The sequence below is a fragment of the Lutra lutra genome, chromosome 15 (genome assembly GCF_902655055.1).
Source record: "Lutra lutra chromosome 15, mLutLut1.2, whole genome shotgun sequence".
Taxonomy (NCBI): domain Eukaryota; kingdom Metazoa; phylum Chordata; class Mammalia; order Carnivora; family Mustelidae; genus Lutra; species Lutra lutra.
Window position 1 is genome coordinate 33352166 of NC_062292.1, and position 16139 is coordinate 33368304.

General features: G+C 42.3%; 1 protein-coding gene across 3 annotated transcripts in view; it reads right to left on the bottom strand.

The window, feature by feature from the left end:
• HHAT (hedgehog acyltransferase) overlaps window positions 1-16139 on the bottom strand; it is a 332511-nt gene that overhangs the window by 312964 nt on the left and 3408 nt on the right. For all 3 annotated transcript variants that reach the window (XM_047705012.1, XM_047705011.1, XM_047705010.1), the window contains exon 2: window positions 5041-5174. In XM_047705012.1, coding sequence (XP_047560968.1) covers window positions 5041-5131 — 91 coding nt within the window. In that variant the 5' untranslated portion in view covers window positions 5132-5174. The remainder of the gene's footprint in view (window positions 1-5040; window positions 5175-16139) is intronic.

A 16139-nucleotide genomic window follows, 5' to 3' on the forward strand; every position in this document is an offset into this window, starting at 1 on the left:
TCCCCAAGCATAGCAGATCACCACCACCCCAAGCCAAGGATTTCCATATGACTTAGAGATGTTCTACACCTGGTAGAGTCAGAAGGAAGAAAGGGTGTTCTGTTCAGTCCCTGCTGTGAATTTAGCAAAAGATTCCATTGGATGAAGGCCATTCAAGTTAGACTGCTGTCCCACACAGCCCAACAGCCCTGCCTCCCCAGACAGAGTGCAGTGAACAAGACGCCTGCCCCACACCCAGAGAAAGCAGCCGTGCAGATGCCCACTGGTGGCATTTCACTGAACGGGTAGGTTTTGAGCCTGTAATATGTTCTAGGCACTCTATTTGCTCCAAATACAAGCATCCCAAAAAAAGTTTACAGAAGAGACAGTTTTCCCAGTGACCTACTTCTATCATGTGGCTAAGTAGCACTTTTTCCTGAATTAGACAGTACGACATGGAGCCAAGAAGACTTAACATTGCACCATTAAACACACTTTGGCAAGACAGGGGGATCCGGCTTCCATGAGCTGAACTGGCAAAAGTATTAGAGAAAGAAGACATTTCTTGGGAGCAACCTGAGAAACACTTTGGCACTGACATTTAAAGGAAAAACAGAGGATGAAAGAAGCTTTGGGCTAGGGAGTGGTCACTAATAAGTCCAACAGCATGACAGCCTCTGGATCAGCTGAGGTGCAGAAAAGCTTCCTACTATCCACAGAAGGATCCCCTCACACCCCCATCCCAGCAGCCAGCATGACACAGAAAGGAAACATTTTGTTCCAATTCTTGGATAAAATTTTAAAAATTTTATTGTAGAATAGACAAAAGGGCCTCCCCTTTTAAAGTGAGGTGCTTTAGTAATTATCATTAAATACAAGTGGCAGAATAGAACAAGATGTTGGGTCTCGAGTTGGACACCTCTGAGTTTAAACCCAGTTCCATTAGAACTTACTTGATGTAGGACCTTAAACTCTTTCAATCTCTGTATCCTCATCTGGGTGAAAAAGTATAGCACCCATTGTGAAAGACTCCTAGGATGGCGGCCATAAATTCCACTCACAGGCATGCTGCTCCAGCCATAAAAAGGCTAGACTACTCCCCTTGAATCTGGACTGGAGCTATGATTTGCTTTCACCAATAAATGAGGCAGAAGTGAACTGTACAACGTCCCAGGCTGAGCTTCAAGAGATCTGTAGCTTCTGCTTTTGTGCACTTGCAATACCCCTTCTTGAACCCAGCTGTCCTGTTATGAGAAATATAAGCCATGTGGAGAGTCATGCAGAGAGAACCTCTGGACACTAGGTGACAACTCCCCACTGAGGTCTTGGCCAGCCACGTGAGTGAGACACCAGATGACTGTAGTCCCAGCTAACACCACACAGAGCAGAAGATCTGCCCTGCTGAGTCCAGGAGAGGTTTGTCCAAAGGACAAAGACTAACAAAAATGAGTTAGTGTGGGGCGCCTGGGTGGCTCAGTGGGTTAAGCCGCTGCCTTCAGCTCAGGTCATGATCTCAGGGTCCTGGGATTGAGTCCCGCATCGGGCTCTCTGCTCAGCAGGGAGCCTGCTTCCCTCTCTCTCTCTCTCTCTTTCTCTGCCTGCCTCTCTGTCTACTTGTGATCTCTGTCAGGTGAACAAATAAAATCTTAAAAAAAAAAAATGAGTTAGTGTAATCCATAACATCAACAAGCAAAACACACACACACACAAAACAAAAAAAAAAATGGTCATATCAATAGAGGCACAAAAGCATTTGACAAAATCCAACACTCATTTACAATTAAACACTCTCAGCAAACTAGAAACAGAAGGGAACTTTCTCAATTGGATTAAGAAACCTACAGTGAACATCAGAACATCAGAATGGTCAGAAAGCTTTCCTACTAAGATCAGAAAAATGGCAAAAGTGTCCCCTCTCACCCCTCCTTTTCAATATCATAATGGGAGTCCTAGTTAGTGCAATAAGAAAATGAAATGAAAGGTATATAGAATGGAGGGTTCCCAGACAGCTCAGTCAGTTAGGTATTTGCCTTCGGTTCAGGTCATGATCCCAGTGACCTGGGATCAAGCTCCCTTTCCCTCTGCCATTCCCCCCAGCTTGTGCTCTCTGGCTCTATCTCTGGTCAAATAAATAAATAAAATCTTAAAAAGTATACTGAATGGAAAGGAAGAAAAACAATTGTCTTTGTATGCAGATAATACAAATACCTATGTAGAAAATCCAAAGAATCTACAAAAACACTCCTGGAACCAGTGAGTGATTATAGCAAGGTTGCAGGATACAAGATTTATACACAAAAGTCGATTCCTTTTCTACAGATCAGCAATGAACAAGTGAAATTTACAATTAAGAACACAATACCATTTACATTAGCACCCCCAAAAGTGAAATACTTAGGAATAAATCTAATCCAAGTCGTATGTTAGGAGAACTAGAAAACTCTGATGAAAACTAAAACAAAACAAAACAAAAAATTTGAGAGATATTCCATGTTCATGGACAGGAAGGCTCAATATTTTTAAGATGTCAGTTCTACTCAACTTTGTTTATAGATTCAATGCTAGCAAGTTCCCTTGTGGACATTGACAAAATGATTCTAAAGTTTATATGGAAAGGCAAAACATCCAGAATAGCCAAGAATAAAGTCAGAGGACTGATATCACTCAATTTCAAGACTTATTATAAAGCCTCAGTATTCAAGAGACTGTGGCACTGGAGAAAGAATAGACAAACAGATGAATGGAACAGATTAGAAAGCCCAGAAAAAGACCTGCATAAATTCAGTAAACTCACCTTTGACAATGGAGGAAAGGCAGTACAACACAGGAAAGATAGTCTTTCAACAAATGCGGGACCTGGACATCCACATTCAAAAAAATGTATCTATATGCAGATTTTACACCTATCCCAAAATTAACTGAAAATAGATATTATAGATCTAAATATAAAATGGAATACTACTGAACTCCCAGAAGATAACGCAAGAGAAAATCTAGATGAGCCTGGCTCTAGGAGGTACCTTTCAGATACCCAAGACACAATGTATTAAAGAAACAACTGGTAAACTGGACTTAACCAAAATTTAAAATATCTTTTCTGCAAAAGACACTCTCAAGAGAATAGGTGACAAGCCAGAGGCTGGAAGAAAATATTTCAAAAATCCTATTATCCAAAATATACAAGGAACTACTAAAGCTCAAGAATAAGAAAATAAACAACCCAATTAAAAAATGGGCAAAAGACCTGAACAAACACCTCACCAGGGAAGATTAGATCTATATGGCAATGAGCACATGAAGATGCTCCACATCACGTCATCAGGGAAATGCAAGTTAAAACAATGAGATACTACTACACATGTACTAGAATGGCGAAAATCTGGAATACTGACATCCATTCATGGAAAAGACTACTGATGAGCTGCAATTCTTTCCTCCTCTATAACAGAACTCTTGAATTTAGCTGGATAACTGGACTTCCAACCAAAGATTACATTTACTTGCTCCCCTCACAGCTGATGTGGCTACAGGACTGGGTTTTAGCAAATGGTATGTCAATGGACATGATGTAAGCAACTTTCAAGTCATATTCAGGAAAGAAGAAGGCCTCTCCTCCCCTCTCCTCCCCTCTCCCTCCCCTCCCCTTCCATTTCCTTCTGGGAAAAAAGGGAACATGACAGCTGGAGCTGAAGCAGTGACCTTACATCACGCAGTGAAGCCACATGATGAAGAAGGCAGAGGGACATGGTAGAAGGAGCCAGGCTCCTTGATGCTGTCTGGACATCATACCAGCCTTTGAACAGTTATGTTGGAGGTTGTGTTTCTGCTGCCAAAGCCTATCTTCGAAGTAATAGACCATCTCATAGGGCTGTTCTAAAGAATGAATGAGACAAGGTACATGTAGCATCTAATATGGTGCCTGACATAGAGCACGATTAGCTCCCATACATGTGCCCTGGGAGTTCAGAGGCTCCAGCAGGGGAGTGCAACTACTTGGCCAGCTGGGACAAAAGATCAGTCCTCATCTACCGTAGCTGGTCTGTCTCTGCAACCAAGCCCATGGCTTTGAGTGGGACATCTGTCAGCTGGGAGAAAAGTCCATCCTGGGGATGCATATCCAAATCAGGCCCAGTGAGACATAAGGAGGTAGGTGTTCAGAGTAGAGGACTCTCAACTGTGCTTCCCAAAGCACTTTTACCATCTGAAGTGACTTTTCAGCATACTCTCCTGCCAAACTCCTCACAATAACATGCAATGTCTTTCACAGCCTTTCCCTGCTTTTTTAATCTAAGCTCAACTTCTACCGCTGTCCCCTCACACTCTACACCCTGGTCCCACTGAGTGGTTTGTAGTTGACAGACAATGCTATGCTTCCTAACACGCTAAGGTTTTGTCCTTTTGCTTGCAAACTCATCTCTTTCCACAGAGCTTCTTATGTCTCCTCTATTAAGCTGGCTCTGGTTGTATCTTATGAAAAAGCCCAGAGTCCTCATAGCCTGAATGGCCACCAAGCTAAAGATGATGTTTTCCAGCCTCCCAGCTGTGTCCATAAGACCTGGCACTGGCCAAGTGCGGGTGAGCAGAAGTGATAAGGGTAACGTGCTGAGCTCTCCTTAAAGGACAGGAGGATTCCCATCCCCTTTCCTATGTGCTGGGATGTGGATTTGATGATGATTCTTCTTCAACAAGCATACAAAGACTAAACACAGCAGAACAAAAGGACAAAAGGAATCTGGGCCTCCAACACCATGAGCTGCCTGCACATGTCTGAGAGCAATGATGATGGGAGATGGAAGAGGTTACTGCAGGTCACCTCCACAGCCTTCAGTAGCCATTGAATCAAACCCTCCCTCCTCTTACAGGATCCCGTTCAAGATCCAGGATTGGGGTAGAAAATCGTGTTGACTCAGATCATAAACTCCAAGCATCCCAGAGAGGGGAAAGCAAAGTAGGGTCCAAGTCATCCCAAGCCCACTAGACAATCTTCCAGAGTCTTCTACCTCTGAGCACTTCCTTCCCCCTTGCTTTCTAGATAGAAGGTCAGGAAAGTTGGGACCTTACCTCTGGAAGCTTTGTAAACTTCATAGAAAGAATATAAGTGGAAGCCTAGTGAAGCCAACAGGTAAAAAGACAGTTCCCATCGGGGCAGCATTGTTCCTTGTGAAGAAGGGTCCAGGCAGACACACTGAGAGTTTCTAGAAAGAGAAACAGAAATAAAAACATTAAGCCATAGACATGACACTAGGGAATGGCATCATATTAGTTCACTTGCTGTCTAAGGGATCCGTCACTGTTTAAAGTAATAGAGACAGAGCCCCAGTTATACTTCCTTCTGCCTTATGCATCCTGCATCCAAAATGTGTGTGCACACACACACACACATGCCTTGCCTTCCTTGGGGTGGGCAGGTCTTCCCTAGGAGCTCCCACAGCCCCCAATCTGCCTCCCATCAGAATGCACACCAGACAGTCATGTGCTCCATGCCAGACAGGACTGGCTCCCCCTGTGGGATGGACCATTGGAGAACAGGGACCCTGATCTCTGCATTCCCCAGTACCCAACGCAGGGTGTAGAATGTAGTGAGAGGGGACTAGTGCTCCATGAACAATAAATGGCTTCAAATCTTAAATAAAAGTACAGATCCTCTCCAAACCTGTCCTAAGGCAACAGCCTTAACCTCCTCGTTCTTCCCTTCATAGGTCATTCCACAGTTGTTTACATGAATGGGTGAATGAAAGCTGCCATCTTCCATCTTACGTAAACTTCTTAAAGGGAAGTGAATCACGTGACCCCCAGCAGCTGTGGCGGACACTGCTAGCTGCCCACCCCACAATATTTAGTCTCCCTTCATACACAGTAATGTAATTTTTATCTGAATGCATGGATGCTAAGCTCAACTATATAGTGTAGCCACGTGTGGGCATTTGAAGAGTTCTGGCTGCAAGGCTGTGGTCATGCCCTTCCTGCTGGCCAGAGCAGGAACAGCCACCTTGGGCCAAAAGGTGAGAGCCGTGTGGGAAAACAAGACTGAGGAGCCTCAGTTCTTGACTCCATGTACCACCCCACCCCCAAAACCGCCCCAGACCATTTATGTCTGGACTAGTACATGAAAGAGAAATGCACTTCCGGATTGCTTCAGCCTCTGCTATTCTCAGTCTCTCTCTTAACGGCAGCCATGTCTATATGCTAAGTATTAGAGCAGGTGATAGGAAGTCCTAAAATTCTACAAATTAAATGATCAGCTCCCAAGTAACAAAGAGTTAGTTAAAGGGCTCTCAGGGCTTTAGTGAAGCCTCTCAAATATGTCTCACAATGGATGCCAAATAAGGAGCAAAATTTTAAGCCCAAGCAAGCATTTCTCATGTGAGACAGTAATGCCAAGAATCGGAATTCACACATCTCATTTTATTGAATGATCACTCTAAGGAACAAGGTGAAGCAAGAGAGACAGGCATGTTACAGATGAAAAATGTGAAGCAGAGTAAGACCGCACAGTGAGAAATAACTGAGCCAGCGCTCAAACCCAGGTCCTGGGCCCACTGAGACTCCATGCTTCCCCTCAGCCACAGCCAGCCCCAATTAATGCCAGTTTAAAAAGTCACTTGTCTCTATAGCCTGGCTCATAATCTACCATGCACAAACTCCTTTCTTCAAGCTAAGAGAGACAGAGCAGAAAAAGATAAACTTTGGCTTTCAGAAAATAGGAGGTCAGAGTCAGCGGTCCTCTACCCAGAGTACCAACTGGCAATGACCTAAAAGTTGCTCAGGCAGTTTGGCCTCCTGCCACCTCAGGGATCCAGAAGCAGGCACTTACGCTTTCGATCACAAACACTCTCAAACCCTCAACAATGCCTTCTCAGGTCCCCTTGCTATTTTTCAGAACCATTTCTAGCTTTAAACATTTCTACTCAAACTTAATTTTAAATACCTGGCATCTAAAATCTAAATACCTGGCATTTAAAATTCTAGGCATAGGGGCACGTGGGTGGCTCAGTAGGTTGAAGCCTTTGCCTTGGGCTCGGGTAATGATCCCAGGGTCCTGGGGTGGAGCCTCGCGTCGGGTTCTCTACTCGGCGGGAAGCCTGCTTCCTCCACTCTCTTTCTCTGCCTGCCTCTCTGCCTTCTTGTGATCTCTGTCAAATAAATAAATAAATTCTTTGAAAAGATAATAAATAAAATTCTAGGCATTTTAAATACCTAGAATATCTTAGAATCTCTTTGTAGAATTTTGTGGGAATATGGTAGTCTTCCCTTTAGTGGGAAGTTACCTTTAGCCTCTGCGTTTTAGGTGTCTCCTTTCAAAGGATGTTGGTATTACATTGGATGGGACTCCTCACCTCCATTAAGAATATGTGATTAGCAAAGTCTGAACCCCTAAAAATGCTACTGAAATGTGAACATAATCTTAGAGATGAAAGGAAAGTTCTGGAAGCCCTGCTGTTTAGAAGCTTTCCAGGGACATTCTCTTCTAGGACAATTCCTTTGCATTAATGAACTGTGGGGAACGAAAAAATTCAGTGTTAAAACATTTCCCTTTCGTCAATTATCATATGGTTTCACTTATTTGTGGAGCATAACAAATAGCATGGAGGACAAGGGGAGATGGAGAGGAGAAGGGAGTTGAGGGAAATTGGAAGGGGAGGTGAACCATGAGAGACTATGGACTCTGAAAAACAATCTGAGAATTTTGAAGGGGTGGGGGGTGGGAGGTTGGGGGCACCAGGTGGTGGGTATTGTAGAGGGCACGGATTGCATGGAGCACTGGGTGTGGTGCAAAAATAATGAATACTGTTATGCTGAAAAAATAAAAAATTATTAAAAAAAAAAAAAACATTTCCCTTTCTGGAGCTCTTAGCTATACTGTGTATGTTTTGCAGACACCTACACAAAGATACATCCTTACAAGCAACAAAGCAGCGGGGCTGCCTCTTCCCACTTAAAACGTGGAGACTGGGGTGCCTGAGTGGTTCAGTCGGTTAAGTATCTGCCTTTAGCTCAGGTCATTATCCCAGGGTCCTGGGAATTATCCTGGGGTCCTGGGATCAAGCCTCACATTAGGCACCCTGCTCAAAGGGGAGTCTGCATCTCTCTCTCTCCCCTTGCTGTTGCCTCCACTTGTGCTCTGTCAAATAAATAAAATCTTTAAAAATAAATAAAATAAAATGTGGAGACTAGACCAAATAACCTCCACGACCACCACACACTCACTCACATGTCCTTCTTAACAGGTCCTTCTTCCCTATACCTCTCTTTTCAGCTCTTGCCCACCTATCTCAAGAAAATTCTTCTCCTCGGTGTTTTCTTCTGTATTCATTTCAGCTGTGCCCTTAGAAAGCAAATCAGAATAGATATGTTTAAAGAATTTAACAACCCAACAGTATCAAAGAAAAGGCAAGTTGGACATTGGGGAATGTAACTATAACTTTTAATTATCCAAACCCATAAAGGTTCCTAAATACGCTCAGAAAGTTCTCAAGTTTCCATTTCTCATTCTCTAAACAAGCATGCTCTTTTTTAGGGATAGGCTATCATGATGAAATCAAAGAGGTCCTTACTCAAACGTGTTAGTAATGCTTCTTTTCTGTTGTTCACCTACAGATCCTGTCCTGCAATAGCATTATCAGCTTAGTGGGTATCTATCTATGAGACAGCGTAGAACCTAATCACCATTTGTAAATTACTTCTATAGGAAAAGCCAACTGAGAGCAGAGCAGCATAGCCTGAGTTTGAGTAAATGCCAACCTGATTACTCTACGTAACTGAGGCTGTGCCACTGACATGTGAGAGCTAAGGAGAGAGGCCGGGATGTGTGATGGGAAAGGGATGGGGCCCGGGAACTCTGCCACCTTCGTGGGAATACTGGTCAGTGAAGTACAAATGTGAAGAAGTACAAACATAGATAGTGGAGGTGAAGGGAGAGTGGGAGCTACGTGGCAGAGGGTCTTAAACATAAAGAACTGCAAGTTTGCACTTGATTTGCTGAAGAAAACTCAGGCGTATGAGCCTGTACATTTAGCAATTTGAGTGAAGCTTCAGGAAGAAGCCCTTTGACAGTGTGATCGTCCGGAGGCAAGGAGAGCAGCGATTCAGGAGGAAGCAGAGAGAAAGTTCTAGAACCAAGCAACACAAATAAAGCACAATTAAGTCGTACCTGACGTGAAACCAGTCCAGGAAGCAGGATTGAAAAAGAAGAAAACAAAGAACATATAACATCAACTCCAAAGCTGTAAGATCACAGTATCTCAAAGCCAAATATTATTGATGAAAGTAGACTATTTGAGGCAAATGAAGACGAAGAGAGAAAGTAGATTTAATATCAGGTGTTGGAAGGAAATCATAGCAGGTTTCTCTGGGATCAAAGGAAAAGAAGTCAAACCGGAGCAACAAGAAATTTCACCTGCATATTGGGGTAAGAGCCCGTGAGGCTAGGTATTCCAAAAAAGCATTTCTCTGGGGCTTACAGAACTCCAGAGGCCCGCAGAATAAAATCCTAGCTATAAAATGGCAAGAATTCCTCAGCTAACAGAGTTTTCTCTATACTGAAGAAACATACATTTGCGTTTACTTTGTAATTTAACACTCCACCTGCTTTCAAAGACATCATCTACTCTACTCTTCACCAGGAGGGCTAACGGTTAGCTCTTTTTCAGGAATCAGAATCCTGCTCAGGGAAAGGCAGTGATCTGCCCAAGTGCACAGAGAAGCCAGTGATGGCACAAAAACCAGAACCCAACTCCCCAGCTCCCACTCTTTCACAGACAGAAATCCGTTTCCTTAATCTTGGCAGAGAAGCACGGCTCACTATGCCAAAGCCAAAAATGTGCATAAACATAACTTCTGTAAGATGCTTTCCCCCGGCAATTTCCAATATCACTTCAGATGTATCTTTATTTTTGATGCATGCTACAAATGGATTCCAACACTTCCATTTTAAATGTTTTCTGCTCCTTGGTCTTGATATTTCCAGTGCTGAATGAGCTATAACCACATACCCACATGCACCAGAGGACTTTCAAAACCGCACTCTCAGCACTGAGCTAATAATGGTTGGGTACCAGCATTACCATCATCACTTCTACCAATTACCAGTCGCTCAATGTCCTAAACTGAAATTTTCCTCCACTTAGTTTTCTTATACTTTAGTAACAGCTGTACTATAAGCACTATTTATAGGCTACTTATGCTAAGCAAGCACTTTACAAGTATCATCTCATTTAATCTTTATAACAACTTCTCAAGGTTGGTACTTCTGGTATCCTCATTTAACACAAAAGAAAACCAAAGCCCAGAAAGGTCAAGAAACTTGCCCCAGGTCACACAGCTGGTAAGCAGCAGAGCTTAGCTTCATACCCACCAAGTCTAACTTCAGAGCCTTCCCTCAGCCCTATTTTTTTTTTTAAAGATTTTATTTATTTATTTATTTATTTGACAGAGAGAGATCACAAGCAGGCAGAGAGGCAGGTAGAGAGAGAGGAGGAAGCAGGCTCCCTGCTGAGCAGAGAGCCCGATGCGGGGCTCGATCCCAGGACTCTGAGATCATGACCTGAGCCGAAGGCAGCGGCTTAACCCACTGAGCCACCCAGGCACCCCCCTATTTTTTTAAATTAACATACAATGTATTATTTGTTTCAGGGGTACAGGTCTGTGATTCAGCCACCTCTCTATTCTTACGAGGGTACCTGATTCGTTTTTTTCCGTGTCTATGATGAAATCAATCCATCAGGAAAGCTAGAGAGTTATACAAGTTACATACAAGCAAAAGAAAATTTTAAAGTCATGCGTAATTTAGATACTCCCTAGGAAGAAAATTTGTAAATCAACTGGATGTAATCAAAACACACATGAACCACCTAACTCACACTTTCCTTAAAAGACTGACTGAAGAAGACAAACTAAACCAATGTATTCAGATATAAGAAGGGAAAGTCAGCAGTCACATAGAGAGACGGGCTGAGTAAAATTGAAATAATTCTAAATTTAGAAACAAATGAGCACTCTGGAAGTCACAAAGTAATAGAAGTAAAAAGAGCACATGCACACTGAAATGACAATGGCTTTGGAGAGAATGAAAGAGTAGGATAATATTCTAGCACATTTGGAAAAATTATGAGACTTGCCCCTTTGTTTGATGAAACAAACTTATTTTGCATAATACAAACCATAGGACTCTCAGGAGGAAACCCAAATGCAGAAACACTGTGTCCTCTCAGTTTTTGCCAAACCCTATTTAGGAGTCTTACAAAGAGTCTTATTCCTTTACTATGTAATACTAACAAAAAATACTTCTCCAAACCCAGAAAGGCTTCACTAACAGAGTGATGATGGTGGCTTGGAGGAGGTCCGCTGGACAGGACAGAACATCTAATTACAGAATATTTTAAAATACAGACACTACTTCCAAACATGCACCAAAATATCATGTATCAGTTATGTCTCACTGCACCATAAACCACCCCAACACATAGTGGCTTAAAACAACAAAGATCCCTTTTCTTCGTGATTCTGTGGGATGGCTATGTGGGCCATTCTCCTGCTCTTACCTGGCATCACTCACGTCACCAAGTCACCACACAGCTCAGCAGGGGCTGGAAGGGCCAGCATGACCTCCCCCATTCCTAGCATTTGGTGCTAATTCTCAGCCAGGTGCAGCGCTTCTCTTCCACACAGATCTGGCTCCTCCAGGATGCCCGACCCTTCCCAGCACAGTGGCTTTGGGGGTTAAAAAGAACAAAGGCAGGAGGGGCAAGGTCTCCTAAGGACCAGGCTCCAAAATTCACAGAACACTGTGTTGGTCCAGAGACCAGTCCAGATTCAAGTGAGAAGAGGGATTCTACCTCATTAGGAGAGCACAGCAATGGCACCTTCAAAGGGGGCAGGGACACAGCCTACCACACCAGTATGTGAGAAGTTCTGGAAAGTCAGTGGGAAAACTGCAGTTCACAAGGGAGCTTTAGTACATGAAATGTCACAAAGATTGATTATTTGTATATAAAATGAAAAAAAAATAATTATTTTCCCTAGATCAAAACTGCAAAATCACTAAGGACCCTGCTGTCATCTGATCTAATCTCTAGTCAGTTTGGGAATTCCTTTTACAAAAACCTACCTGACCATTTCCAGTAACATCAAGAGGCAGAGAAACTTTTTGTAAGCAGTTCTGGTTATTATCCTATTTTTCCTCAAATCAAGTCAAGAACTGGTCCCTCTATTTTTTTTTTAAGATTTTATTTATTTGACAGAGAGATCACAAAGAGGCAGAGAGGCAGGCAGAGAGAGAGGAGGAAGCAGGCAGAGAGAGAGGAGGAAGCAGGACCAGGACCCCGGGATCATGACCCAAGCCGAAGGCAGAGGCTTAACCCACTGAGCTACCCAGGCACCCCTGGTCCCTCTATTTTTAAAAACTTTTTGTCAGTAGTCCATTTGTACCTTCTGGAACTAAAGGCATGGAGGCAGGGTAATGGGATTAGTGGAGATGGCTGTGGCGTCAGAATTCCAAAGTTCCAATCCCAGCTCCAGCTTCGCTACTTCATAGCTGTATGCCCTAAGACAAGTTGCATAACCTTCCCATGCCTCAATCTCCTTATGTATAAACAGGGATGGGGCACCTGGGTGGCTCAGTGGGTTAAGTCTCTGCCTTTGGCTCAGGTCATGATCTCAGGGTCCTGGGATTGGGCCCCACATTGGGCTCCCTGCTCAGTGCGGAGCCCGCTTCCCCCTCTCTCTCTGCCTGCCTCTCTGTCTACTTGTGATCTCTGTCAAATAAATAAATAAAATCTTAAAAAAAAAAAAAAACAGGGTTAACAGCAATTGCTGTAAGGATCAGATGAACTTACAAAGTGGTAGAACAGTGCTTTGGTTCTGTTCTAAAATGTAATTCTTTTTGTTTGTTTTTAATTTTAATTTTTTTATAAACATATATTTTTATCCCCAGGGGTACAGGTCTGTGAATCGCCAGGTTTACACACTTCACAGCAATTCTTTTTGTTTTTAATGTTGCTATTATACTAAAAAGGCTTGTTTTCTCTAATAATACTTCTTCAAATATTTAAAGATAATTAATGCCAAACCTTCCCAAACCTTCCCATCCCAAACCTTCTTACAGGACAGACATTCATGATTCCTTCAACCATTTCTTCAGTGACTTAGTTCCTCGACCCTTTACCATTAATCAGTTGCCTCTGTATAGTACAGGTGTCTAGACCTGAACCTAAAACTCCAAATGTAGCAGACAGTAGGGACCGTGATTTCTATTCTTCCATTAACTATACTTTTAAAAAAAGAAATCTAGATGCATTTCTTCATTCAGCAAGTATCAGTGAGCTCCTAGTGAGATTCAGGAAACTTATTTGTGAGGCAAAATATAAAATCCCATCTGGGAAAGCCCTCAAATAGGGTACTCCCAGAAATGTCCATGTGTTAATTCCTGGAGCCTATAATATAGTTCCTTACAAAACAAAGGGATTTTGCATTTGTCATTAAGTAAAAGATGGGGGCATTAGCCCTGACCATCCACTTAGGCCCAGTGCAATCGCAAGGGTCCTTCTGGGAGGGTCCGGGACAGAGAAGATGGGATAATGGAAGCAGAGGTTAGCGAAATGTGCTCTGAAGATGAAGGAAGGGCTCACAAGCAAAGACATGGAGGCAGCCTCAAAAGGTCTGCCCTAGAGCCTCCAAGAGGGAGTGCAGCCCTGCCTACACATTTTGGACTTCTGACCTCCAGAAGTGATAATAAACTTCTGCTTTAAGCCATTACGTTTCTAGTAATTTGTTACAGAAACAATAGGAAACTAACATGCCACACCTGCCTGGTGGGAGGAAAGTATCTAACCAAAAGGATTTACATTAAAAAAAAAAATCAGAATATTTTAAATTCAACTGTTATAAAACTTAAATTGTAAGAAAATTAAATCTAAAACAAAATTTTGTGTTCAGTTCGCACCTTGGCATTTTTTTGGCTTCTACCTCGCACTGATAACAGTCTCAATATCAAACAAAGCTCTAGGTCTTTTTATAGGAACTGCCATTAAGCCAGACCTCCGTTGTTAAAGAGTGCCGGAAAGGAGTCACTTTTTTAAGTCCCTAATTCACAAAAGGTACTAATGTGCTATTATATGGTCTCTCATGAAAATTCTTAACCTACTTTAAGCCTTTTTAATCACCAGGAATCATGCCAACTACATCTTACACTCCCCAGATTAGGGGCATCTGAATGAACCAAATATTTTATTATATACTACTTTAAGTAAACTTTGCATTAAAATGTACCTAAAATTAATTTAAATTTTTTAAAATTAGTTAAAGTTTTAAAAATTAAGATTTTCAAAAAGCAGATTCACTACAGTCATTGCCACTAAGATTAAAAATCAAATGCCTTGGGGTGCCTGAGTGGCTCAATGGGTTAAGCCTCTGCTTTCAGCTCAGGTCATGATCTCAGGGTCCTGGGATTGAGCCCCGCGTCAGGCTCTCCGCTCAGTGGGGAGCCTGCTTCCCCCTCTCTCTCTGCCTGCCTCTCAGCCTACTTGTGATCTCTCTCGCTCTCCAATGAATAAATTTTTAAAAAATATTTAAAAAAATTAAAAAAATAAAAAAAAATAAAAAAAATTAAATGCCTCAAAATTCCCCTAGCCTGATATCTATCATCTTATTCAGTTGGGCCTGTTTTTGAACCCACTCTGCTGTTTCTACCTTCCTTTTGTTCAGCTTCATGCAAGGCTCATCCACAATCTGTTCTCATTCTCATTTGTATAAACTAAGCAGTTGTCCATTCCTCTACTGATGAACATATGGGTTGTTTCCAACTTGAGGCCATTTTGAATAACAGTGTTCTGTACATTCTTTGACATGTCTTTCAGTACCCACATGTCTGCTGTGTTTATCCAAGAATGGAGTAGCTGGGTCATAGGAGATATAGATGTCCAGCTATAGTAAATGATACACCAAACAATTTCCAGGACAGTTGCACTAAGTTTTATACCCAGCAGCAATGTATGAGAGTTCCAGTTTGTCCACAACCCAACCAGGACAGGTATCCCCCACTTTCTGAAAGGTCAGATTATACCACTTTGTTTTACAAAAGACCTACATTAGCAGCTATTTTTGTTAACCAAAAGAAATACAAAGATTTCCACTTCTACAGAAAAAGGCAAGAGGAGACAATGGCACTCCATGTTTGTTTTGCAGCCAGCACTTACAGAGGGAGCACACCCCCGCCAGCAGCAAGAGTGGCCCTGGGCTCCTTCCCGGGAAACTACTACGCTGAGGGTCTCAGCATCACGTCACCAGAGCTCTGAACTCTGCCTGTGAACATGTGTGCTTGGCCTTCATTTATTCTGTGCATCCACCAGCGAAATGTATCCTAAGGTATCAGAAAAACTTAAGAGGGATTATTTTGGGGGTCTGGAATGCTCAAAAATTTTCCATATAAATTAATGGTAATTCCTCCTATGCTTCATATTTCAGCTTATGAAAGATTTTACAGGAACGCTCTGCTTTTGGATAGCGGGGGAAGCCTGCATATACTTGCCCTCACTCTGGTGAGTATAGAATGATAACACATTCTCATTTTAATTTGCATTTTCCTAAGGACTAATGAGGTTAACCATCTTTTCATGTGTTTAAGAATTTGGATATCTTCCTTTGGGAAGTGACTTGCCCATTTTTCTATTGGGCTGTCCATTTTTTTCCCTAATGATTTGCAAAAGTTGTTTCTACATTGTGGGTAGGAGTTCTGTATTGGATATATGTAATTACAAATATCTTCATTCTGTAGCTTACTTCCCACTCTCCTTATGGAATCTTTAAATGAACAGAAGTTCTTACCAATCTTGTTCCTTTATAATTGGTTGCTTTTTGCGTCCTATCCCACAAACTTTTGACTGTCTCTAGATAATAAAGATATTTTACTTTGCTTTCTTCCAGAAGCTTTGTTATTTCAGCTTTCACATTTAGGTATGTGATATATCTTAATTACTATTTGTATATGGGATGAGGTAGATGACCAAGATTCATTTTGTCCAATGGAGATCCAGTTGGCCTAGCATTAACTGAAAAGGCCATAGTTTCTCCAGTGCACTGAGGTGTCACTTCTGTCACAGACCACACATACATGTGATAGAAGTCTGATTATGGATTCACTACTCAGTTCCATGGTCTGTCTAGCA